Source organism: Sciurus vulgaris (assembly GCF_902686455.1).
Source record: "Sciurus vulgaris genome assembly, chromosome: 17".
In the NCBI taxonomy this organism is placed as follows: Eukaryota; Metazoa; Chordata; class Mammalia; order Rodentia; family Sciuridae; genus Sciurus; species Sciurus vulgaris.
The window spans coordinates 19,180,798-19,207,583 of NC_136478.1; the positions used below are offsets into that span (position 1 = coordinate 19,180,798).

Here is a 26,786-nt window from a genome sequence, read left to right on the forward strand (position 1 = left end):
GCCAATATCCTGTACTTGGGAGAGGGGAAAACTACCTACCTACTGAAACTTTCATACAGTCTAGGGTGGCAACAGTTGGGGTTACTCGGCTTGGGCCAGTCGAATTATATAATACCTTGTCTAGGGCTGGGTAATCGCTCAGTAGTAAAGTGCTGCCTAGCATGCATGCAGTTTAATCCCTAGCACCACAAAACAAACAACATCTAGTCTACCTCAAGCCGGGGCTGAATTTTTGTTACCTGACTATGGGGAGGATTTACAGGTTTCCTCCCTATACCCATTTGTCTGTCCAGTTGGAATACTGGTTGTGCCTTCCTGAGGGATCTAGCGCATTTACTGTCCTGAATTCCGGTTCCCCTGCCCCTCCCCACCCTTTTTCCGGTACTGGGGATCAAATCCAGAGCCATTTTGTCCAATTCTCCAATAGCGAACTCGGAGAAGGGGAGTGACAATATCTACATGTAGGGTTGTTGGGAGGAATACCTGACATGTATGCGTACGTGGCAGGTATGGATGGCGTAGGCGTCAATAATCTGCAGTAATTCACAAACCAGTCAGTCCCTGGGGATATTGCCCATCCATCCTCCAACTCTTGGGTGCATTCTGCTAGCTGCGAACCCCTCACTTGGGATCTCTCCCTTGAACGGAGTGGGTGAAACGCGACAGGGTCTCTTTAAGGGCCGGCCCAGCAGGCGCCCGGGCGGGCGGGGGAGGGGGCGTGTGGCGCGCCGGGCTGGACGTGCGGCGGAGCCGCGCCTGCACAGACCGGCAGGGAAGGAAGCCGGGGCCGCTGCATCCGCACGCCGAGCCATGCTGCTGCGGCCGCTGCGGGGCTGGGCCGCCCGAGTGCTGCGCAGCGCGGGGTCTGGGGGCGCCTGGCCGCGAGGGGCGCAGCGACGCGCCTGGCCTCCGGGTAACTTGTGCCTTTGCTACTGATCGGTGGTGTCGCCGTGCGGCCCCCGCTAGCCAGACCCAGAAAGTCCTCTTCCCAGGCGCGGGACTTCCCCGGGCCCCAGCGAGGGGCGGGGGCGGTCATTAGCCGCCAGCTGGTCGCGAGCCGGAGGCGCGCGGGTGGGGCCGCGGCGCGTGGGCGCGTCCCTCGTTCCGGGATGGGGAGTGGGGCTCTGAAGAGCGGGGAGGACGCCAGCCCGGGGGGCGGGGGCGCCCTGAACCTCCCGGCCCGGCTGGGACCCTCGGATCGTTCCCTGGGGCGGTTCTTTCAGCCTCCGGGGGCCGCCTGACGCCGGCCTTCGGCCTACGCAGGCGCCCGCGGGTGGCCTGTGGAGTTAGGCTCCCGGCGCCCTCCACCCTCGCCGGCAGCGGCGACCCCTTCCGAAATGGGAGCCCCTTTTATGGCCAGCTGTGGCGTCGCCGGCCTCGGGCTGTTGAGAGGCGACCTCAGCACCACCTGTGGGGCGGATGGGTGCAACGAGCCCTGGGGTTCCGGCCCCATACCCAAGGCCCGAGCCTGCTCTTCCCCAGTGCCGAGTCAGGGCGCTCTGCGTTTTCGTTTGCCGGACACCGATCAGTGAGGACCCCAAATGTAAAATGAGTGGAAAAATGAAAAGTGTAATATACTAAGTGAAAGAACCTGGGCATACTTGGGGCCCGGATGTGCTGACAGGACCCAGGCAGCTGCTGCAGTGTCGCACATAGGTAGGCCGCCGTGCCCTGCCTCCATCCACTCAGGGAAGGGCCCAAGAATGGAAAACATTTTTAGGCCAGGGAGCAAACATAAAAATTACTGTTTGTGGTCATTTAGGTTAGTTCAGAGAAAAGTGAGTTACTTAAAAACTAAGTGAGTTTAAAAATTGATTTCCTTTCTTTTGTAGATAGAGAAAATGAAAAAGAGAAAAAATCAGTGGTAAGTTCCAATATAGGATAATTCTTTTTGAGGAGGGAAGTGGAGGAATATGTGCACATAGTAAATAACTAGTCAATAATAGAAATATCAGATTATTTCCAGGGATAAGAGCATGTTCCTATCCTGGGCCTCAGAACTCCTCAGAGGCCACCTCTGTAACCAGTTTCTTGATGTTCCTCCTTAGAGTCTGCACAGGTAGGAGCATACTTGTATTCCTATTGTTTAGGTAGACTGGGGCTGCAGCTTGAACGATTGTAAAAGTATTGAAAAATGCCCATCCTAGGGCTGGGGAGATAGCTCAGTTGGTAGAGTGCTTGCCTTGCAAGCCCAAGGGTGTGGGTTCAATTCCCAGCACCAAAAAAAAAAAATGCTCATCCAGTATGGGGAAGGTCAGTTTCACTGTGGCTTGGGCAGCCCAGATGTGAAAGATCTGCCGATCACCTCCTTCAAATTGTCCAGTGCTGAGAATGGTGGGTGGAGAGGGGATCAGAGAGAATCCATGAGGGTCTGCAGGTATGTACTCAGTCATTCAGGTGACTTGGGGAGGTCCTGGCTCTGGGGTGGGGCTGGGGCTGAGGCTGGTGTGCAGTTGAAGGTAATAGACAGCTCAAGTTAGACATATCCATAGGGATGTTGGGTTCTTCCGCTGGCTGGGGTCAAGGACAATATTTTGGTCACCATCCATCCAGAGGCTCAATATCTTAAGGGAGCTGGAAGTCCATGGCTTCTGTGGCTGGGGAAGTGATGGCTTGGTTGGTGACGGCATGAGTTTGTTAGCCAGGCTCTGCAGAGGCTGGAAGGTGTGGGCAGGTCCTTGGTGCACTCGGGATGATGGAGAGGGCCTGGGAAGGTGTGAGATTGCAGGGAGGGGGCTGATGATTGAAATGCTTGAGTTTTATGAAAGTTTGATGAAATTATAGGAGGGGGCCAGGTATGGCAATGGGTATCATAGAAAGGGAGGGGAATACAAAGTTGGCAGTTTATGTATTGTTGATTATCTGGCTATTGGCCTGTTCGAGGTCCTTTCAGGTATCTGATATGCCCCCAGATACACAGTAGCAAGTCCATAGAAAGTGGTATCCTATAACCATTCAAGTCTTGTGAGGTCCTGTGTGGGAAGACACTGCATGAGGACCATAGGGACCAAATGACCCATGTCATTAGGGAGCCTGAGCTCAGTCTGCTGGGCTACACAGTAAATAGGACAGTGGTGGATCTAGAGCAACACTGAGTCTGGGGACTATGAGGAAGCAGGCAGGGGACTGATGACTGAGCTTTGAGAAATCTTGATGCCTCTAGACAAAAGAGAAGGAATCACAGGTGCAACTGACAAAAGGAAGAGAATCTGCAGGTCTGGGCTTGTGTTCAATTCCTAGAGAGTGACTGGGTAGGGCTTTAGGGTATCCAGAGGGACTGGGGATAGATCCTAACACCTACAACCACTGAAGGATTTTATCCCCATCTTAATCTGTTTTATGCTGCTATGATAGAATACCACAGACTGGGTACCTTCTAATGAACAGTAATGTATGCGACTCATGGTTCTGAAGACTGGGAAGTTCAAAATAGAGGAGCCAGCATCTGGTGAGGGCTTTCTTGCTTGATGTGTGTGTCATCCCATAGTGGAGAAGATGGTGAAGAAGAGAAAGAGATTGGGGAATGGGGCCCAATTTATTCTTTCATCAGGAATCCATTCCTGTGATAAATAACGCATTCTTGCAATAATGCCATTATCCATTCTGAAAGGCAGACCTCATAATATAATCAACTCTCTTTCTTGGGTACCAGGGATTTACTCAGGGGCACTCAACCACTGAGCCACACCCCCAGCCCTATTTTGTATTTTATTTAGAGACAGGGTCTCACTGAGTTGCTTAGCACCTTGCTAAGTTGCTGAGGCTGGCTTTGAACTTGTGATCCTCCTACCTCAGCCTCCCAAGCTGCCCTAGTCAACTCTTAAAGGTCTCACCTCTCAACAGTGTTGCATCGGGGATCAAGTTTCCAATACATGAATTTTGAGGGATGCATTCAAATCAGCATCCCTGTGCAACATGATTTGGTTTGCCTCTCAGGGAGAGACACTGGTGGGCCATGGGTTGAGTGCTCTCTGGGGTGAGGCTGGAGGTTGAGAGGCCAGTAGGGAGGTCACTCCAACAAGAAAGAACAGAGGCCTTTAGCTAGGGGTGAGGTGGGTAGGTATTGACTGCAGATGAGTGGGAAACAGGGCCCAGAGGGATTTGTTTGATTGGTGTTGCTGGGTAAGGAGAGGTGTTCCAGGGTGTGGAGCGTGTTGGGTGGATGGTACAGCCATCACACAGCATTATTATAATATCACACCACTGAGCACTACAATTTTTATAATAGAACAGTTGGACAGACTTCCAGCAGGAAGATTTAATAAATCATGATGTATCTTACGTGATGGGATATATAAGCCATTAAAAATCTTGCTGTTAAAAAAAATATTTAAAGCTAGGTGCGATGGTGCATGCTTGTAATCCCAGGGACTGGGGAAGTGGAGGCAGGAAGATTGCAAGTTTAAGGACAACCTGGGCAACTTAGACACTGTTTCAAAATAAAAAGGGTTGGAGTTGCAACTATCTCACTACTCCATTTATATCCAGAAGATTTTAAATCAGAATACTACAGTGATGCAGCCACATCAATGTTTATAGCAGCTCAATATATAATAGCTAAGCTATGGAAATTATTTAGATGCCCTTCAACAGATGAATGGATGAAGAAATTGTGGTATATATACACAATGGAGTATTAGCCATGAACAAGAATGAAATTATGGTATTTGCTGGTAAATGGATGGAACTGGAGACTATCATGCTAAATGAAATAAGCCAGGCCAAATGTTTTCCCTGATTTGTGAAAGCTAACCTACAATAAGTGGGGAAGAGAGGTAGAATAGATATTAAGTAGATTAGACAAAGGGGAAGGAAGAGGGGGATAGGAAAGGGAAAGAGTGAAATCAATCTGAAATAATTTTCCCATGTACTTACATGAATACACTATAGTGAATCCCATCATCATGTACATCCAAAAGAATGGGGTCCTTACTAGAACAGAGTATACTTCATGCTTGTACCATTATATCAAAATGAATTCTGACTTGTATAACTAAAAAGAACTAATAAACTGGAAAAAAAAGAGCTGGGGTTATAGCTTAGTGGTAGAGTGCTGCTGGGCTCAATCTCCAATACTGAAAAATAATTCAATGAAGCTTTTTATTTTTTTAAAAAAGGACCCAGTTCAATGTCATTTAATATCCAAAGAACTAAGGGAAGACTCCCCACTTTAACCTCCAAACCCTCATACACCCCTATTGTTAATACAACTTTCTCTTAATAGACTGAGAATTTCAGTTTGTAGTATTTTTTTCTTGCTTTTTCCTTAGGGGCAGTTTACTTTTTTTTTTTCATTTAGATCACACAATATATTTTCATTCTTGTTGGTTTGGGTGTGTGTGTATCTTTTTTCCTTTTATTTTTATTCTTTTACATAGTACCTTCCCATTTCCTTTTTTTTTCTTTCTTCTTTTTTTTCACACATATGTGAAACCACTCATTGCTTCTTATGATCTGGAACCAGAGCCACTGGGGCCTATGTCACCAGCAGTGCGTAACTGAGCAGAGCCTTATCTGAATTTCAGGGCAGTAAGTTGGAGGGCTTCAACCCAAAGTCTGATTCAGAGAGTCTGAGTGCTACCTCATTTTTAGCAAGCCCCTCTAGGGTTAGGGGTGTAGCTCAGTGGAAGAGCACTTACCTAGCATGTTTGAGGTCCTAGGTTTGATCCCTGCACTGCAGAAACCAGCCAAACATACAAAAAACCGAACTCCTTTGGTGTTTCCAAAGCAAGTGCCTGAGTTACACACTGAGACACACTGAGAAACCCTGCTGCAGACCAGCGATGTTCAACCAGGACTGCTTAAAATCACCTCGGGAGGGGCTAGAGTTGTGGCACAGTGGTAGAGCACTTGCGTAGCGTGTGTGAGGCATTGGGTTCAATTCTCAGCACCACATATAAATAAAGGTCCATTGACAACTAAAAAAAATTTTTTTAACTCACCTTGGGAGCTTTAAAAATTACTGAGGTCCTAGTCCAGTGCTCAGAGATTGTGGTGTGATTGATCTGGGTTGTGGCTTCCTTGTAGAGCTTTTATAAAGATTTCCAGGTGATTCTAACACATTGCCAGGGCTGAGAACCACTGCTTCCAACTCTTCCATCTATTACTTGATCTTTAATATAGATAGATCCCAGATGGCTGACTACGGCCCCTTCCACTAGTGCCATGACACCCCCTCCCCAGGTGAAGTTAGTGGGAGCAGGGTGTGGGTTCAAGCTGTTCCTTCTTTCTTCCTTTTTATAAGCCTCAGTTTTCTCTTCTGTGAAAAATGTTAGAACATGTTTCTCAAGTTCTGGTCAGGTTAAATGTGAGGATGGCATGTTAGCTGTCTTAAGGCTTGGCCTATGACAAAAGTCCTTGTTATATATTCCCCTTTCTTAATACTTTATAGTCAGTAACTGAGTGTTTTTTTCTGTACAAAGCAGTGAGTTAAGATTCTAGATAACATACATGTGTTTCTCTACCTTGAAACCATTGATTAGATTCTGGTTAAGGAGGCAGAACACTTACATGTAAAATCTAACAGTTTGAGGGGTTGACCTAGGCATGGGCAGATTTGGCTGGGTAGGTAAGTTGTCTGTGATCCAAGACTTGCTGGAAAGGCGGGCCTGGTCTGAAGGGACCACTTGAGCCTGCCATTGGAGGTGAGAGGGTGATATTTGTCTGTTATTGCTAACAGTGGGATTCTGGGGGTGTCTTGAGGAGGGAATTTGGTTTACCTGTCAAAGTCTTGGACTGCACCAGTTATGCTCTTCACCTGAGACCTCCCCTAGAAATCATCTCCTAATGTTGTTCTAGGCACTCAATTTTCATCTCTAATGCACATTTGTCATTTGCCAGATCTGTGTGGAGGGCAATATTGCAAGTGGGAAGACAACATGCCTGGAGTTCTTCTCCAACACGACAGACATTGAGGTACGGCATCCAAATGGGGTTCCAAGGAGCGTGAAAAGCCTTGGTGAGATAATTTATAGAGGGTTTGGCCCACCCTGTCCATGGAAATATAATGCAAATCACAAGTGCAAGCCACATATGTAATTTAACATTTCTAGTAGCCTCATTAAAAAAAGAAAAAAGAAGGGCTGGGGATGTAGTTCAGTGGTAGAGGGCTTGCCTAATGTGTGCATGACCCTGAGTTTATTCCCAGCACTGCAGAAACAAATAAAACAAAATCAACAAACAAAAAAAAGAATACTAACAAAAAATATTTTGAATATTATCATGTCAACATGTCATCAGTATAAAATCACCAATGAGCTATGTTGCATTCTATTTTCATACTAAATCTTTGGAATCTAGTATGTATTTTACACCTAGTAGCATCTCTTAATTTGGACTACAAATAGTCCCCAACTTCTAATGGTTCAACTTAACAATTTTGGACTTTACAGTGGTGCAAAAGCAATATGCATTCAGTAGAAACTGTACTATGATGTTCATAGTGTGTAGTTCATAAATTAGATGTGTTAAATGCATTTTCAACTTGGGATGTTACCAAGTTGGGGTAGGTTTATTGGGGCGTAATTCCATTGTAAATTGAGGAGCATCTGTAGTCAGATTTCAAAATTGTAATAGCTGCAAGTGTCTCATGGCCACTGTTTTGGACAGTGCAGGTAGATATAGACTTCCCATCATGTGGTTAGGAAAAGAGTGTATATGTGAAAGAAGAAAAATCAGACTATTGAGCAGGACTGGAATATTACTGTGTGAGATCTGAGATATCAGGGTACAAGCAGGGGAGTATTAATATGTATAGCCAGTTAATATAATTTCTAGTTCATTTAAAACCCAGTGTCTGAAAATAACCTCATAAGTGTTTAAGAATCATCTCTATACAAAGAACCTGACCTTTCTTCCTTATTCTAGATTTTAGTGGTATGATCATTTCTGTTTAAGGCTCCTTTTTTGTTATAGATTAAGTGATCGCATGTGTTTCAGATTTTGGAATATTTGCTCATGTATAATGAAGTATCTTGGGCATAGGACCCAAGTGTTAACATGAAGTTCATGTTCATCTCATATACACCTTATACACATAGACTGAAGGTAGTTTTCTGCAATATCTTTAGTGTCTGCATTCTGTGATCTGTCGTGTGAGTTCAGGTGTGGAATCCCACACATGGCATCATGTCGTTGCACAGAAAATTTTGGATTTTGGAGTAGTTCTTCAGATTATCAGATTAGGGATAAGTCAAACTGTACAACAGATCTTACAGTGCTCATACCATTATAGTACTTTTCTTCCTTCCTTTTCCTGTTTTTACTTCTATTAAAAATATGTGTGCTTTGATAAAAATAATAGACATCATATAGTTCTTGTCTTGCTGTGCTCCTGTGCTACTGGGCAGAGAAGAGTTGCCATAGCAGGTCTAAGACTGGTGTTATTAGGCCTGCTTGCAAGGAACATAGGAATGTAGATCTTGGGAGGATTCCCACCATTCCTAACTGATAAGAGTGGCTTTCTGTGTCTAAACTGTGCAAGCAATATTTATGTTGAACACCTGTTTTCTTCTTGGAACTTGGGATTTTGGTACATGTCAGGTGGTGGTTGCTTGTGTGATTGAGTATCACTGAAAGCCTCGAATTCCCAGGTTCAGGCCAGCTTCCCTGGTAGTCAACATTTCACACGTGCTCATTGCTGGGGGACTGAAGTGTGTCCTGTGTGACTGCACTGGGTGAGAACACTTGTAAGTTTGTGCCTTGTTTCTCCCCAGGTATCTTTTCCCTTTGCTGATTTTGCTCTGTATTCTTTCATGGTATGCTGTGTCTCCTGAATCATCAAACCTGGGGGAAAAGAGGGTCTTGGCAACTCCCCATACCTGCCCTGGGCAATATAACCTTCAGTAGAACTTTAGAAGCACTTGTATTCTCATTGAAGACCAGTCAACAACAACAGTTAATATTTATCTAATGAGTATAATACTATATGTCAGGCACACATTAAGTGTTCATCATATTATCCAATCAATTAAATCCTTACCTGAGTAGTTTTTTAGTTGTAGATGAGGTAACCAGTGCTCAGTAAGGTTAATTGGCCTATAAATTTACATGGTGGATAGTAGAATGAATCAGACATTATTACCCTGTGTACATATTTAACTATATGACTGGTGGGATTCTACATCATGTATAACCAGAAGAATGAGAAATTATACTCCATTGTATATGACGTATCAAAGTACATTCTACTGTCATGTATAATTAAAACAAATTAAAAAATAAAAAAAAATTTAAAAATTTACATGGTGTGATGGCTAGTTTTAGGCATCAACTTGACTGGATTGAAGAATATAGTAGTTACCCTCCCCCCCCCAACCCTTATATGTGGTTTTAGTTACCTGGAGTCAACCACAGTCTGAAAATATTAAATGGAAAACTCCAAAAATGAATAGTTCATAAGATTTAAATTGCATATTGTAATGGGAAGTACTCAGTGAAATCTAATGTCATCCTATTTCATCCAATCAGGATGTGAATCATCCTTTTGTCCAATGTATCTGCATTGCCTATACTATCCTCTTGTTAACTTAGTAGCCATCTCAGTTATCAGATAAGTTGTAGTTGTAATAGTGCTTGTGTTTAATTTATTCTTATTTTACTTAATAATGACCCCAAATCTTAAGAGTAGTGATGCTGGCAATTTTATTATAGTATATTGTTATCATTATTTTATTTTAATATTAGTTACTCTTAGTCTCTTATTGTGCTTAACATTTTTTAAATTTTAATTTTTTATTCTAATTTGTTGTACATGACAGTAGAATGCATTTATGCATTTTGGTAGATCATACATAAATGGAGTATAATCTCATTTTTCTGATATACATATTGTAGGGTCACATCAGTCATACAGGCATACATGTACATGAGGTAATAGTGTCTGTGCTTAATTTATAAATTAAATTTTACTATAGATAGCGGTATGTGTGCATAGGAAAAAAATAGTATGTGTGGGGTTTGGTTCTATCTGCAATTTCAGGCATCCCCTGGAGGACTTGGAACATATCCCTCATGAATAAGTATGTGGAGACTACTGTACCTAGAGAACTGATGGGTCATCATTTCTGGGTTTGTCTAGGAGGGTGTTTCCAGAGGAGATTGGTGTGTGAGTTGGTGGACTGAGTGGGGAAGATCTACCCTCCTTGTGGACAGGCACCATGCCATTGGCTAGAGGCCTGAATTGGACAAAAAAGAGAAAAGAATCTCCTCTCTCCTGGAGCTAAACATCAGAGCTGCAGGTTCTCCAGCCTTGGGACTTCAGGACTTAGACCAGAGGCTCCTGGGCTTTTGGGTCTTCAGCCTCGGAATGTGAATTACACCATTGACTTCTCTGGTTATGAGGCTTCAGACCTAGACTGAGCCATGCTACCAGCAACCCCAGGTCTGCAACTTGGAGACAATGGGTAGTGTGACTGAGTACTCAGCCTCCATAGTTGCATGAGCCAATTTCCCTAATTAATTTCCTCTCATGTATGGATTTTATATTTATCCTATTGGTTCTGTCTCTAAAGAACCTTGCTAAGATACATGGCTAGTGTGTGGACGGTCTAGTCCCAGCTCAAGCTGTCTGGCTCCAGGACCATAACCTTGTTTGTTTCTTCTGTGATATGAAGAGCTAGGTTGGTGTTGGGAGGACCACTCATCCTTCAGATATCAGCTAATCTTTGGTTATTCTCATATTCTTTCTGAAGTTATAGGAAGAGGCTGCGTCTAGATGGAGTTATAGCCTCAGAGGAGGTAGCTTAACTATTTTGTCTCACCCCAGCCACCCAAATCTTGACAGTGCACTTACATGCTGTCACAAAGCTCAGAACTGGGGAACAGCAGCTCTGATGTGATGTTTTCTTTCTTTCCAGGTGTTAATGGAGCCTGTGCCCAAGTGGAGAAATGTCCGTGGCCATAATCCCCTGGTGAGTGACTTTTTTCTCGTACAAACTGCCAGTTTCCCCTTAAGCACCTGGGAATGGCGATGCCGACACTCGAGTGTGTTATAGCTGTTAGGTGAGTTGGAGAAGAGCAGGAGAAACAAGCAGAAAATGGTGGCATGTTGGTTTTCTGAGTTTAAGGATCTTCAAGACCTAGTGGGGTGTGCACAGAGCCTAGGAACCTTCTCTCTGAAGTGCCTGTTAGAAACCAGGTCTCCTTGGGCCTACCCCTCCCCACTCCACTTCCAGGACTTACTTCTAAGTGTCAAGGTTCCTTGGTGAGCCCCGATTTGAGTTTGTGTTTGCAACGTTCGGTAACGGGCTGCTATGGCTCACCCTGAAGCCACCTGTCTGCTCTCTGTGGTGGATCTAGAAAGTGGAGGCTATAGTATGCAGGAGCCCCTTCTTCTTTCCCCATTCAGAAGGTCATACTCTGCCTGCTTGAAAGAGATGGCTAGAATCTGGGTCCTGCTGGAGAGGGTGTGATGAAGGATTGTTGGTTCTGGGCTTCCATTTCTTAACATAGGGATCATTTTTTAGCTGAGGAAACTGAAGCTTAAATAGATTGTCCAAGGTCACACAGTGGTGTATGACGGATACAGGTTTGAACTTGAGACTTGGAAGCCTGTGCTGCCCCTGCATTTTTAGCAATGCAGGACATTTCCTTGTCTGGTTCATTAGACTCTCGAGTTCCACTGCAGGCAGGGCCAGTGTCTGTTTTGTCACTGTTATTCACTCGAACATAGTTGCACTGCCTAGCCCTTAGTGGGTGCTTGTTCATTCATCCATATGGCCATTATTTACTGCATTTCTTCCATGTGGCAGACAGTTAGCACTTCAAAGCCCCTGTTCTCTTGGCCCTGATGTTCCAGTGTGGGGAGGTAGGAGACAGTTAGATACAGAATGTAGTGGGTGGTGATAGGAGCTGTGAAGAACACTAAGAGGTGAAAGGATGTGATTTAAATAAGGCAAAAGCTCTCAGAGTTCTTGAATAAAGAATCCCACAGAGATGTGAAATGAATTTCACCTGTGTGCATGTGGGAGAAGCTGGAATGCCAGTCATCTTCTTTAGGTATAACAAAGGACCCTTAGAAACATATTCTTCAGAAGTCAGGGAGGACCAGTGCTTGGTTATAAAGTAAAACAACTTGAGATTACAGGGAATATATCACAGGTCAGAATCACAGTCTCAGGGCAGAGTGTCCTTGATATAAATAGCATTTCCAGTGAGAGTATTGTGATAAGAAATAACAACAGAATTCGATAGTTGTACACAAGTTTCCACTCTGGACTTAAGAGCAAGATCAGTGCAGTGAGAAGTGTTGGCTCTCTCTTGCAGGAAGGTGTCTGTTGCTGCATTCGTCAGGCTCCTGGCCTTTCTAAGATTTTCTTTCTCATCTGCAGTTAGGAGGGTCTGCCATTTTCCTCTCAGAACCCTAGAGTGTCATGAGTTTGTACTACAAAAAAAGTTTAAAAATATATGGTAGGAAAGAGCAGAATAGGATTATTAGTGAGCAGACTAAGAAGTGTGAAGTGTCTTTCATCTGCAGGCAATTGAGTGATTAGGGCGGGCGATCTTCTCTTTTAGACAGCAAAGCCAGGGAAACACGTTTCTGATAAGGTGACATTTGAGCAGAGACCTAAACATGAGGGAAGGGGTAAAAGAGTCACCTGGAGGAAGAATGTTCCAGAGGAGGAATGACAGGTAAAAAGGCCCTAAGATTATCATGTTTGCAGAACACTAAGGAAGCTCATGCAGCTGGAAGCTGACTGGCCAGAGGGAAAATGGCAGGAGATGAGAGAGGATAGCAGTGATTCTCTAGGCCCCTGGGGGCCAATGATGAGAGTTCAGATTTCATTCTGAATGCAATGTGAAGTCCCTGGAAGATTCTGAGCAGGGAGGTGATAAGAACAGGCTCATTTTGGCTACTGGATGGAGAACAGGCCACAGGGGGCTCAAAGAACACTTATTGAGTAACTGAATGCATGTGCCTTAGGGAATATCCCTATCTAGTCATTACCGAGCTGTCCTGTAATTGCTTTAGTTTCTTTGTCCACCCTATTCTCAGGATTCTGTGATCATGCTGGGTTCCCTTCTGGCTCCAGTCCAGTCCCATGAAGATTCTTGAGATGACTTTCAGTGACTGATAGGCCAGGGTCCTTCCTACAGATGCCACTTTGATGCTGCGTTCTGCTTTCTGCAGGGTCTAATGTACCATGATGCCTGTCGATGGGGTCTCACACTGCAGACATATGTGCAGCTCACCATGTTGGACCAGCACACTCGTCCTCAGGTATGTTTCACATACTCAGTTCCAACCTAGTCAAGCAAAATTTTCTTCAAATTAGAGGTATGTGATTACCAGAAAGGGAACTCTCACAAGGAAGCCCACCCGGACCTTCAGTGCCACATAGCTTTCTCTGCCTGGGGCCAGGTCTTCTGTCCTTGCAGCTTTCTGAGGACCAGCCTTCAACATCCTCCACCCACCAACTTCAGCCAGCCAGGTGGCTGCCCCAGTGCCATCCCGAGTTCACATTTTCTATGACCTGGACCTGACCCACTGCTGGACTCAACACTGTTTATCTCACTTGTCAAGGTGTGGTGCCTGGACTGGCAGCAGCAGCATCACCTGGGAACTTGTTAGAAACGCACATTTTTCTGGTCCCACTTCAGATCTACTGAATCAGAAACTGTGGGGATGAAACCCAGAAATCTGTGTTTTATCACACCACCCGTGTGTTTGCAATGCATGGTTTGTATATTTGCATGTTTGAGAACCACTGATCTAACCTTCAGGGGTCTGGCTTTTAGCTCAGATTCTTGAGGGAAAGGATCTGATCAGTTCAGCATGGGTCAGATGGCCAGCTCCAATTCAGTCAGGTATTGGGGCAAGAGCACAGGACAAGTAGGGTTGCTTAGGACGCCTCCACAACAGGGAAGTGACTAGGGATAGACTTTCTTAAAAGATAGAGTGACTTGGGAGACCCTGATTGGCACCTGTGGGTCAAAGCTATTAGCACAACCTGAACACCAGCGTTAGAGGCTCTCCATGAAGGGGACAAGACATCCCCAGAGCCAGTTACATTGGCACAGCCACTGGGCTGGGCAGTGTGATCCAGGTCAGGGTACTTTCAGGTGTAGTTATTCTTCTATTGACACAGATCTGTGCCTTCTATTTGTGTGTGTGTGTGTGTGTGTGTGTGTGTGTGTGTGTGTGTGTGTCTGGTACTGGGTATTGAACCCAGGGTCTTGTACATACTACGTAAGCATTGTATCACTGAGCTATGTCCTTAACTCTTCTTGTTTTAAGCTAGCATTTCACGAATAAGTTGCCCAGGGTGGACTTAAATTTAGGAAGGATTACAGGCTTGTATCACCATGCCCAACTAATCGATGCTTCCTAAAATTGTGAGATGTAAGAACCTTTTGATGACTTATAAATTTCTTCCCAGTTAATGCATTTCCCCTTGGCTTACCCTGCTTTTCCCAAGTAGGCACTCAATTGCAAACTTAAGTTTGTATATAATAATATAAGAAGGGAATGGGACACAGGTAGAAATCTGCTGAATCTGTCCAGAGATAGAAAGAGCTGGACAGACCAGGGAGAATGAGCAGAAGGAGAGAGGTGACTGAATGGGGACCCAGGGAAAGTGGTCAGCAGTGCTGCAAGTACAGAGGGTGGAGAGAAAGATGGACAAGCAGGGGAAGGCATAGGTGATTCCCTGGTTACTGGCAAGCTTCAAACTTGCCTTTGGTTTGCTGACCAAGGTCCTAGGGGTGTCATGGACCATGACAAGTGAAAACAGTGTTTGTCTACTTGGCGGCAAAGGTAAGGGCCCCTCCTACTTCCTGAAGGGACAGTGTGGGCAAAGGGTATATGTGAGTACCCTGCCAATGTCTGGTCATTCCCTTCCCTGCCAGGCACAGTCCTTCCCAGGTTCCACAGGCAGAGCCCCAGAATGCTGCCCCTACCCCAGCCCTCTGGGGGCTCTACCTCAGCCACACAGGTGCTTTGCTTAACCAAATTCACCTTATTTAGGTCCTTAGTCACCACATTGTACCTTAAGAGACAGCATGTAGCAGGGAGACGGCATGTAGCAGTTTTTCCAGTACCTCCTCATGTTCTAGTTGAGTCTCCTGTCAAAAGAGGCTGCTGCTGTTAATTCACAATAGCTAAGCTGTGGAACCAACCTAGATGCCTGTCAACAGACAAATGGATAAAGAAAATGTCATATATATATACACACAGTACAATATACTTAGCCATAAAGAAGAATGAAATTATGATATTTGCCAGTAAATGGATAGAACTGGAGAATATCATACTAAGTGAAATAAGCCAGTCCCCAAAATCTGAAGGCTGAATGTTCTCTTTGATATGTGGATACTGACCCACGATAGGTGGGGGGCAGGGGAGGTTCACTGGATTGGACAGGGTGGAGTAGGGGGAAGGGAGTGAGGAGGGGAATGGGAAAGACAGTAGAATGAATTGTACATAACTTTCCTATGTTCATATATGAATACACGAAGTGTAACTCCACCTCATGTACAACCACAAGAATGGGACATTATATTCATGTAGGTATGATATGTCAAAATACATTCTACTGTCATGTATAGCTGGAAAGAATGACAACAAAAAAGAGGCTGCTGCTGCTGCTGAGCCCTCAGCCCGCCTTGCCAGGCTGTCCTGGCAGCTTGGGGTGGGATGTGTGTGGGTGGACCTCTTGATTTTTATGTTCAGAAAAGTTGGGTGGATATGACTGGGGGTGGGTGCAAGTTTTTCAAAGTCTTCTAACCCCTTCCTCTTTGCCTGAGTTAGCAAATCACTTTTTTGTTTTTTTTAAAGACCTCACCTGTACGACTGATGGAGAGGTCGCTTCACAGCGCAAGATACATTTTTGTGGAAAACCTGTATAGAAGGTACCATAGTTTGCATAATTAATACTTCATTACACCATTGATTTTTTGAAAGGGGATTATAACTTGTTCATTTAGTTGACAGATGTGGAGTGCCTGCTGTGTGCTGTCATCTGTTGCCACAGTAATGATGTTAACAAACGATTCCATGGCCCAGTTAGCTACCTTTGTTGCCAGGCCAGCTAGGGTCGTCTGCTGGGTGGCTCTCCCACCTTGACAGGGCTCAGTGGGACATCTGGGCACTGGCTGGCCTGGGATGGTGCCTGGGGCACTCATCTCTCTTTCTCATGCTCATCATCCTCCCTCAGAAGTAGGCCCCTCAGAAGCCAGCAGCCCTGTGGTCTACAGGGAGTCTTCTGTCCCTCTGCCCCTGCCCTTTCCCCAGGAGTCCTGCCCTGTGGCTTACTTGGGACATCACTGGACCTTTGGGGGTCAGGAGAGCAAAAGCCAGCCCTGAGAGTTGTCTTCAGGGCTCAGGACTTACTGTGCAGGATTTCCTGTTTCCTGCACCTGGCCTGCAGTTTCGTCATGTCACTTTTGTTGCCTCAGGTTTTGGTGTCTGGGGTTTTGTTATCTTTGTTTTAAAGTTTTCTGGGTTTATTTCTAGGCCTGGAGTCAGGCAGTCACAGGCCAAAGGTCTTTTCTCATGTGAAAAGTACTTTTGGCTAGAGGTAAAGGGAATGGGAGGAATAATAGGATTTGAGCTTTCTTTATGGTCACTCTTCCTTTAGTGCCAACTTCCTATCTGTTATGTCCTTACTAAAGTTTGCTCATGGCTGACTTTGTTCTCTCTTGGGCACCATACCCTCCTGTTGCTCTGTCAAGCTCAGCTCTGCTCTTTAGAGGGTATCTGCTCTCAGGGATAAGGGAAGAATGCTCTTCTCTAGTCTCTGCCAGGCCCTGCCATTTGGTCCCCAGGGCAGGGCTGCTTATGCCCTAGTCTCCCAGAGCACCTCCCTCAAATCTTTTCCAGCTTCTTAACCTCCTTCCATCACCCACTACCAGGGCTGAAGTGGTCCACAGCTAGGCAGGGACCAGCCCTTACCATGACCTGCCAGGACCTTCATCCTCCCTCAGTCAGATGTCCCTCTCACAGCACACACCCTGGGTGTGTCCACTCTTCCTGTGGCCAGCCTTGCCACACCCAGAGCTGAGGTGGGTCCCACACTCAGCTCCTCTACACTCCACTGGGAGGGTGGGGAGGAGGAGGAATTCTCCTGGACCTTCAAGGCCCCCTGAGCACTGGCTGGTGACCTCCAGCTGCTACCACTCCTATCCCTTCCCTGTCTGTGTCCTCTTGGGCAGAGCGCTCATGGGAATGCCAGGAGCTGGTCTTGTCCACACTCCTGGGTTTTTTCTTCCTTCCCTTTTTTGTTGTTTTTCTTTTAGGTTAACATTTGAAATTTGTAATAATATCCCACCCCTACTCCTGATTTGAGAATTAATATATTGTTAAAATTTGGAAAATACGAAAGATATAAAAAAAGAAAAACAACGAAAGTCTCCCATAGTTCCACAGCTCAGAGAAAAGCCCTGTTAACATTTTTGGTATTTTTCTTTCCAAATTTTAAAAAATGTGTGGATGAATATTAAAATTTTTTTTAAATTAATGCATTATATATTGGGGTTCATTTTGAAATAGTCATGCAAGCATGGAATATAATTTGCTCCAATTCAGTCCCCATACTTCCACTTCCCTTTCTCTCCTCCCTCCTCCTGTTCCCTTTTCTCTGTTCTACCAGTCTTTCTTCTATTTATTTAGGTTTTTTTTTTTTTTTAATTAGTGCATTATATGTACATAAAGGTGAAATTCTCTGTGGGGTGTGTGTGTGTGTGTGTGTTTGGTCAGCTTCATTCCCCTGTTTGTCATTTTTCCCATCCCGTCCCGCCCCTCAATTTCCTTCTTCTACTCCACTCATCTTCTATTTTCATGGAATTTCTCCAACTCTTTATTTTACTTTTTTTGGTATAGCTTCTGCGTATGAGAGCAAACATTCATCCCTTGACCTTCTGAGTCTGGCTTATTTCATTTAGCATTATGTTCTCCAGTTCCATCCAATTACCAGCAAATGCCATAATTTCATTCTTCTTTATGGCTGAGTAAAACTCCATTGTGTATTTTATATACCCTGTTTTCTTTATGCATTTGTCTGTTAATGGGCATCTGGGCTGGCTCCATGGCCTGGCTATTGTGAATTGTGCTGCTGTAAATATTGATGTGACTGTCCCTGTATAGTATGTGGATTTTTGATCTTTTGGATAAATACCAAGGAGTGGGATAGCTGGGTCACGTGGTGTTTCCAGTCCTAGTTTTTTGAGGACTCTGTATAGCTTTCCAGAGTGCTTGTACTAATTCGTAGTCCCACCAACAATGAATGAGTATGCTTTCCCCCACATCCTCATCAGTGTCTATTTTTATTTGTATTCTCAATAATTGCCATTCTCACTGGACTAAGATGAAATCTCAGTGTAGTTTTGATATGCTTTTCCCTGATTGCTAGAGCTGTTGAACATTTTTTCATGTATTTGTTGGCCATTTGTATTTATTGTTTTCAGAAGTGTCTGTTTAGTTCTTTTGCTCATTTATTAACTGGGTTATTTGTGTTTTTGGTGTTAAGTGTTTTGAGTTCTTTATATATTCTGGATACTTTTATGTATCTCTGTCAGATGAGTAGCTGGCAGAGATCTTCTCCCTTTCTGAAGGCTCTCTCTTCATGCTCTTGATTGTTTCCTTTGCTGTGGGGTAGATGAATATTTTTGAAAATGTGGTTGGGTCATACTGTATATGCAATTTTATATTCTTCTGTTTTCATTGAACATCAGATTCTGGGCATTTTTCGTGTCATTAAATATTATTTTACAGCATCATTTTTCAGTTACTGCACAGTTTTTCATTATAAAGATATACCAAGATTTAGTTGTTCATTATTTTAAATAGTGTGGCAGTGAGCACCATGATTATTTTCACAAAATAAACTTCTAAGAGTGAAATTGATGTACTTATTCATCTCCTAGCCCGAATGCTGTCTGTATAGTCAGTGGGTACATTTTAAAGTGACTTTCTCAGCTTGGAGCTCAAATTCCAAATGACCCTCCTGTCTTTCATTCCTGGGGCTCTTTCTACCTCATACCATAAACCATTCCCAGATAGTGGGAAGTCAGGAGTGCTCAGGTCCTGGCATTACTTCATGTCCAGCACCTTGTGGACTACACTGCTCTTGGTGACACCCTTTCAACAAAAGCCGTCCCTAGCTCCTTTTGGGGGAATGGCACACAACCCAGAAACTTTCTCATGGGTGAAAAAAACTGATGCAACTCTTGCTCCAGTGGGAAGATGCCTGAAGTGGACTACGTGATTCTCTCTGAATGGTTTGACTGGATCGTGAGGAATATTGATGTGTCCATTGACCTGATAGGTAAGATGCCCCTCCCCTGCCTTCCTGCCTGTCCATTCCCCTGGACCCAGTGAAGATGTGCTTGGCAGGAGCCCCCACCCCACAGGGCAGGGGGTAGAGGGTGGGGTACTGCTCATGGGTGTTTTTTCCCCCTTGCACTTATTTAGCCTCCTCCCTCTCAAAGAGCAGACAGAATTTGGGGGCTTCTGCTTGCTCGTGGAGAGGAATCTGACCCTTGGTTCCTTAAGCTGTCCTTTCCTGGGTCAGCTACTTTCAGACCTGGATCCGTTATGATTTCATGGATTTTCTGGATTGTGAAGGAGGGGGAGGGACAGAAGCTGGCCCTGTGCCAACCTCTGCTTGTGGATGGGATTATATTCAACCTCACAGTGACACTTTGGGATGATGACATGGAAAGGGGACAGAATTTGGGGAATGAGGGTCAAGATGCCTCTTTGGTCACACAGCTGGCCAGTGGTGAAACTGAGAACTGGCCTTGGTCTGTGTCTGGCTCAGAGGTGACAGTTCTTCTCCACCTGGCCCGTGTGCTTCCTTCCCCTCTCCTTGCTTTTGCTCCCAAGCCATGAGCAAAGCAATCAGAACCATGTATGTTTTTTATCAGTTTATCTCCGGACCACTCCTGAGACCTGTTATGAGAGATTAAAGAGGAGGTGCAGGCAAGAGGAGAAGGTCATTCCGCTGGTAAGAGGCCAGAGGCGGCTGGGAAACCACCCCCATGGCAGCCTGGCTCCCTCTCCCTGCCCTACCTCCCATGTCATCACTGTGCAGTTGTCTGCTGAGAGGGAAGCCGAAACAGAGTAGGGAGGGGTGAGCTCTGACTCCCTCTGTGGCTGGAGCCCTGTGGATGTTCAGAGCTGCTTCACTTCCCGTGGTCCTTGGCTTGGGCCGGGGCACCTCCCTTCCTGCCTTGGTGAGCCCAGGGCCTGCTCCATCAACCTCCTGAGGGTTGCTCAGCTCTGTGCTCTCTGGATCCTCACTAGAATGTGAGTTTGGGGAGGCAGGACTGAGCCTTTTGCTCCCTGCTGCATCTAGTGCCTAGCACAGCGCCTGATGGAGATGGTGCTCAATGCTTGGTGCTCAAAGCACCCTCGCTTAGTACAGGGATGCCTCGCCTTCTGGGATCTGGCCTCAGGCCACATCAACTCTGATTGGGGCCATTTTAACAAACCTGGTCTGTTCTCCTTCCCTGGGTCTTGGCTTTCCACATCTACCCCTAAAATCCAGTCTCCAGGCTGCTGCATGGGTGATATTTCCAATAACAGAACACTATCATGAGATTCCCTGGCCTAAGACCCTCCGGTGCCTCACTGCTGTCTAGAAGTCCCTGCTTTATAGCATGGTACATGGGATTTCACATGACCCTGTCCTAGCTGCCTCTCTGGTGTTGTCTCCCTCCACTTCTGCTTTCCATGCTCTGACCATAAGGAACAGGTTGTGACTATGGTCATGTGCACTATCGGCATGTGCACGTGCACTATCGGCATGTGCACGTGCACACACACACACACACACACACCATGAAGTTAGGCAAATGTGCCTTTGCAGAGTGTTTTTCTTTGCCTTTCAAGTTCATCTCAGATGTCCTGTTCTCCAGGAAGCCTTCTCTGTGCTTCCCTCCATTGTCCACCTGCTGATAGACTTACTGCAACCACAGTCTGTAGAATGTACTGATAGTATTTGTTTATGCTTTTGTTTCCCAAGCTTTAAGAAACTGTGATTTTTTTTTCAAAGATTTGATGTTATTCCCTTTTTTGTCCTCAGCATGTATCCTGGGGCCTGGCACCTAGTAGCTATTCAGTTAATATTGAACTTAACATCTATTGTGAGCAGCAACCCCTGCAGATATACAGAGGCTGGGTATGCATTTAGTGGGAGCTGGAACTCAGGATGACTGGGTGCCCTGAAAGACCTGTCCAACTCCTGAAGCCCTGCCCAGCCTGGTTTTACCCTGGACCAGCAAGGTACATTCCAGCCATGAGGGCTAGTGCCTGGCTTTGGGCAGCTCCTTTGAAATCCCAGCGGCAGGAGTGATTGGAGGATGAGAGTGCACTGGAGCAGGCCTCAGATGGGCCATGGCAGCTCTGTGTGGTGACCCAGATGTTCCCGAGCAGTGCTGTCAGGCGTCCTTCCAACCATTATCCATGTGACTGAACGGTTTTGATGAGGTCTGTGGGACAAGTCTGGTTTCTGGTATCCAGGGAGAGCTCAGTGGTGGATGAAAAGGTGGCTGCATGGTTTAGTTGAGAGCTTCTGGGGCGGCACTTGAGGAGGTCCCCGGGCAGCCAGCACACATTGGCTGAGCAGGGAGAGTGCAGTATCCATGCACAGGTAGAAGCGTGGGTGGCTTCATGGAGCATCTGTACCCTTTCCCCTTGGGCTGCACCTTAGCAGCCTTCTGCAGATGGTGGTCTTTATCATCTGGAGAATCCCTCCATGATGAGTGGGGTGGAATCTACACCGGGAGGGTCATGGTCCTTTTGGTGGCAAGCCAGAGGAGAGGATGCAGAGGCTGCTCAGGGCGGGACCCCTGTTCACTGAGTGGCTGTGGACCCTCTGTGATGGAACTGGGGCCCTGCTGCTGGAGAAGTGGCAGGAAATGGGACAAGCCAGATGGGCATTTCTGCCTTTGGACTTGACTTTGACTGGGCTCTTGGGGGGGAAGGGCCAGTATTCGTGCTCACAAAACCCAGTGAAGCAGGGCAGAGTGGCTGGTGATGCTTCTGAGTGTTGATTGTCCGGTCCAGTGTACCGAGCACATGGCTGCATTTATTGCTGCCCACCTGAACCAGGTTGACTGTTGTAGTGTTCCTTTGTCCCAGTCTCTGCCCTGTGGTCATTGAGAACTTTGTCCTACTTACCAGGACCCTTGGTGGGGACTTTTGCTGCCCTCTGTTCTCCTGACAGCCTGCACCTGTGTGTTTCCATGGCAGGAATACCTGAGTGCTCTTCACCAGCTCTATGAGGAGTGGCTCATCACGGGAAGCCTTTTCCCTGCCGCAGCCCCTGTTCTGGTAAGTGAGTCTCCCTCACAGGGCAGAAGTGACCCAGGGAATGTCAGCTACTTTGTAGATCAGGGAAGGGCTGGGTCCTTCAAGCTCAAGGATTTGGAAGGAGGAAGATGGAAGGTTAGAAAAGGCTTTCTCTCTCAGTCTGCAGTTTTGGACTCGCAGTGACAGGCCTGAGATCATCTTAGTACCCTCATAACTGGTGATTGCAGTAACATGTCACTTACCCAGCATTGGCTGCAAAGAAGCCCCTCAGGTGCCTGAAGCCTCTGGTTCTAGGTTTGGATTTGGACCTTTAGGGATGGTGGTCTCTCTGCTGTGACCTTCCCTCTTTAGTGGATAACACAGAGCTTCAGTTTACCATTGCTTGGTGACTTAAGTCATCAGAAGGCACATCAGTTGCTGTTCTAGGCTGTTACATACAGGGTGATACCCTGGGGAGTCTGTGCCCAGACTACTACCATTGCTGAGCTCCTGTGTTGGCTTTTCATAGTAACCCTCCTGACTCTTGCTGACTCATGCCATCCCTAACTGATGCTGATGTGTCTGCCCCTCAGTGTTTCCTCCCCTGTGTTCTGATTTGCTATTCCCAGATTTCTTCAGGCAGGCCAGCGACTACAAAGCCTGTTCCGCATGAAGTGGGGGATCATGAGCTTTCGTGCCTGGCCCTGGACTGCGTAGACTCTCATGGCTCTTGCAAGCATTGAGGCTGCTGGCAAGGGAGAGATTACTTTGGGGCATTTTTAAAGAAGTTTATGTTTTTTTCTTTATAAAAAATTGGAGGTTATAAAATGATGAGAAGAAAAAAATTATTTTTAGGTCACTGTGGTGGATTCTTAGGTGAAAGTTGAGTTCAGAGTGTAGACTGCCCCAGAACCGGGAATATTTGGCCCTGATCTTCCTTTCTCTCTCCCTGTGACCTTGACTTCTCTGCCTCTCCCCACCTCCCTCTGCCACCTCCTTCTCCCAGTGAAGAGAGGGTGATGTCCAGTTCAGTGCAGCCCTGTGACCTCTCTCTTTCATTTCCAGGTGATTGAGGCTGACCACAACATGGAGAAAATGCTAGAACTCTTCGAACAAAACCGGGCCCGAATATTAACTCCAGAGAATTGGAAGCATGGCCCATAGGTGGAAACGTCTGTAGGACCATGTCAGGAAAAACTCTTGTAGTGGCCAAGTTAGCTGTTAGGAGCAATTTGGAAAAATCTACTCTCAGGAGGGCCTTTTTTCTGGCCAGATTTATTTTCCTAATGGTCTTTTCTCCTTGGCCAGTGTCTTCATCATGAGTAAATGACAAGTGGGACCAATGGTTTGTTTTATAGCTTCCCATCCCCCCGAAGCCCTCAGTACAGCAGTTGCTGTGTGCTAGGTCATGCTGGCCTCTGTACATTCAGACCACCAGGAGAGTTAAGTAGCAGCTTTACAAATTCAACCATGGAATTTGAAGCCAGTAAGTTAAGGGACCCACTAGGATCATGCAGCACATGTGCAGAAGAGCTGGTATTATTTAGACTTTTAGCCCAGGCCATCTTGTCCTAAAACCTGTTCCCCCAGAGTCTGCCTTTCTTTGCCACAGACTCTTACGTCTTTGCAGGGAGAGCTGGCAGTGAGTGGAGTGACCTTATCTTGTAATTGATCAGTTCTCAAGGACAATCAGCAGTTCTAGACCTTACAGAATTGCATTTTTTGGCTTGAGTACAGTGTTTGGTGGTTTCCCAGCATGAAACTGTGGCCCCTCAATTGCCTTGTCATCTGGACTTTCCATGACCACAGAAGAAGCACGTGTCATCTCATGATCGATGCCTACTCTCCTCTCTGAACTGCTGCCAGTTCCACTTAGGGAAACAGCATTAGGGACCTGGCCACTTTGCCCTGTCCCAGGCTGGCCGGGGACAGCCAGCCCTGGCTTCAAGGCTCCATCACTCCCTCTTTTCCTTGTTGCCTTGGGAATTATTGAGCATTTGTGGCCCAGGGAGAGAGACATAAGTGGCCTTAAATCTTTTTGAAATGTTTTTCCACCCAAGGGGACACCTTGGGCCATAGAGCATGAAACCATCTTCATTGGTTCAGAAAATAATGTGGCAGTGCACTGCCTCCAAACTGAACGGGAAGCAAGAGAAAAGGAAGAACATTCCCCTTGGGCCTAGTCTGGACAGGAAAGTCAGGGTTAGTGAAGGAAGGCTTTTGAAACATTGTTGCTCCTGACATTTGGGAGGTGGTCGGAGAGCTTCAGGAGACTAGGTGCAAACACAAGAAGGATTATTGGGAACTCCAGAGAAATGCCCAGCTGATGGCCTGGGCCCCGCCTCTCAGGACGGACATCTGTGCATGTACACTCAGCCTCTCAATAGGTGCCAGGTACTCCTGCTGGTCCACGTACAGAGAGAGTGCTAAGAGGCAAGGATGCCAGTTTCTGACCCTGTTTGGACCAATTCTTGGGTCCAAACAGATAAAGGACAGCACCCAAGGGGACTGTGTCCCTCGGCTCCTGTGGTCCAAATGCTGGTGATTGACCAGAAAACTGGAGAAGGCAGGATCCTCAGCTATCAGGAATCCTGACATGCTGGGGCTGTCTTTGGGAATTTATTAATGAATAGTCCAGGATTTTTCCCTCAGCTCAATTTGAACACCTGTTTTTGGAAGAAATGTGATTTTTTTTCTTGCTTTATGGTAGCCAATAAATCCTTCACTTAGATCCTGATGTTAGTCTTCAGGTGCTTCCTATGCCAGCAACTTTACCTCCCTGCAGCATCCTTTTGCCAGTAGAATAATGTCTTTTTATTTTGTAAACATTGTTTCCTAATGACGTGGTATCATGCATGGGTCCAAAAAGATCCCACTGTCTTCCCACCTGGGTGCCTTGGAGAGGAAGCTGTGTAATCACTAGAGGATGCAGCTGGTTGCAGAAACCTCCCAGTCTTGAGCTCTCACCTTAAATGAATGGAGCCAGCTTGCACAAGAGCTGCTGTCCCCTGTGGCATGCAGGGGTCACAGAGAAGGTATAAACACCACCATGAGCTAGGGCCAGAAAAGAGCAGATGGCTTATGGCATGAGGGGGCCTATTTCTTAGTCCTAGGGGGCCCTCCCTAGAGCCTTCCAGGAATAGCTCAAAGGACCATGGCAAGGGCTGTCGTCCCTGAAGAGCCAGAGTAAACCAGGACAGTGACATTCAGACCTGCTAGGGTCACCCTGATCTTACTCAGGCTGGGGATCCCTGGAGTGTAAAGTCGTATACTCAGAGCTGCCTCAGGTGCTCCAACTCTTGTGAATATTTACTTAAATTCTTGAACAGCATGTACATTTTCTTCCAGTTGCATTTTTAGTGAAATAATTCCAATTTACATTTAAGCTTTTTCATCTTAGTGTACAGTATAGATTAGAACCATTAAATATATATTCATGTACCTTGTGATTAAAAAACAAGATAGAAATATTTTTCACACACACCAAAAAAAAATGTGTGCAGGTGGGTGATCCACGGCCAGGTTGGTGGTTTTGCAGTCACCACAGTCCAGGCTCTCCTTTCTGTTCCTGGTTCTGGGAGCTTCCACTTCCAGTTCCCAGCATCCCTTCTCCAGGAGCCTGCTTAAAATGGCTGCCAGGGCTCCTTTCTGGCCTGTGTTGGCATCATGACTGGCTTCTCCCCATTCACACTGTGGTTTGTATTCACATAATGACCCTTTCCGAGGCAGAACTAAGATGTCAGGACTTGCTAGAGGTCTTGGGGTGGGTAGGGAAAAGGCAGAGGGGAAGTCAGTACCCGCAGACTGGCTCACATGATCTGGCTTCCGTACCTGGTGCCCTTGGGGCACCACATCCCCTCACCCTCACTTCCTTCTGCGTTGCCTTTGTCTCAGCTGGACTCACACACTAGGTGTAGCCCCGGGAAGAGTGAGACCACCTTGCCCTTGTCCTATGATATGAGTGAGTAAATGTGGACTCCTAGAAGAGATTTCACCCAGCTTGTTTCATCTTTCAGTTTCTCTTCTGCTTCTTCCTCTTACCTCTGAGCCCTTCTCCCTAGATGAGATGAGCCCCCCTGTCTGAGGGACATGTTTATCCATCAGAAAACTTCCTCAAAACTCCTCCGAACTGTTACCGTCAGATCTGGGAAGGATGGTGATATTTAAAACTCAAAGCAGGTAAAAGATGTTTCTAAATCCTGTCTACTGTAGAGCACCGCTAAGTCCAGGCCACCTCTGTTTTCCTTGAGCCCTGGGGTCAGTGTGGATGCTTACTCAGATTTCAAGTGTACATGAAATGCATAACATTCATCCCCTTGATCTGTCCACTCTGAAGAGTTAGTTATTAAAATAATTGATGGGCTCTTGAAACTTGCCCGACTGTCTGTGCTGTGGCACAGGATTGCTCACTGCTGGCACAGGACCCCCTCACCCCCAAATAACACCAACCCCACGACTCCTGAGGCTTTAGAGAGTTTTGTGTTCCTCTGCTTTCTTTAAGATGGGAGCTTGGCCAAAGCTGTCATTAAACAGAAGTGAATATAAAGCCCATCTC

The 26,786-nt window shown here is 46.1% G+C and overlaps 1 protein-coding gene across 4 annotated transcripts; it reads left to right on the forward strand.

The window, feature by feature from the left end:
- The first annotated feature begins 458 nt into the window (after positions 1 to 458).
- Positions 459 to 24,968, forward strand: TK2 (thymidine kinase 2). 4 transcript variants are annotated; one of them, XM_079119289.1, is made up of 10 exons: positions 717 to 913; positions 1,833 to 1,864; positions 6,841 to 6,915; positions 10,857 to 10,910; positions 13,130 to 13,219; positions 15,776 to 15,849; positions 19,174 to 19,262; positions 19,864 to 19,943; positions 22,193 to 22,273; positions 23,297 to 24,968. In XM_079119289.1, the coding sequence occupies exons 1-10, from the start codon at positions 811 to 813 to the stop codon at positions 23,393 to 23,395; spliced, it is 777 nt and encodes a 258-aa protein (XP_078975415.1). In that variant the 5' UTR covers positions 717 to 810; the 3' UTR covers positions 23,396 to 24,968. The 4 variants fall into 4 exon arrangements, with proteins under 4 accessions (XP_078975416.1, XP_078975415.1, XP_078975418.1 ...); XM_079119290.1 differs by lacking the exons at positions 717 to 913; positions 1,833 to 1,864 and adding an exon at positions 459 to 507; XM_079119292.1 differs by lacking the exon at positions 1,833 to 1,864 and having other exon boundaries at positions 877 to 913.
- Positions 24,969 to 26,786: the final 1,818 nt, after the last annotated feature.

Excerpts from the sequence above, each read along its gene's own strand:
- TK2 (XM_079119289.1), top strand. The coding sequence starts at position 811 with ATGCTGCTGCGGCCGCTGCGGGGCTGGGCCGCCCGAGTGCTGCGCAGC. Across the intron at positions 1,865-6,840 it reads AAAAAGAGAAAAAATCAGTG|ATCTGTGTGGAGGGCAATAT; the intron begins GTAAGTTCCAAT and ends GTCATTTGCCAG. Across the intron at positions 22,274-23,296 it reads CTGCCGCAGCCCCTGTTCTG|GTGATTGAGGCTGACCACAA; the intron begins GTAAGTGAGTCT and ends TTTCATTTCCAG.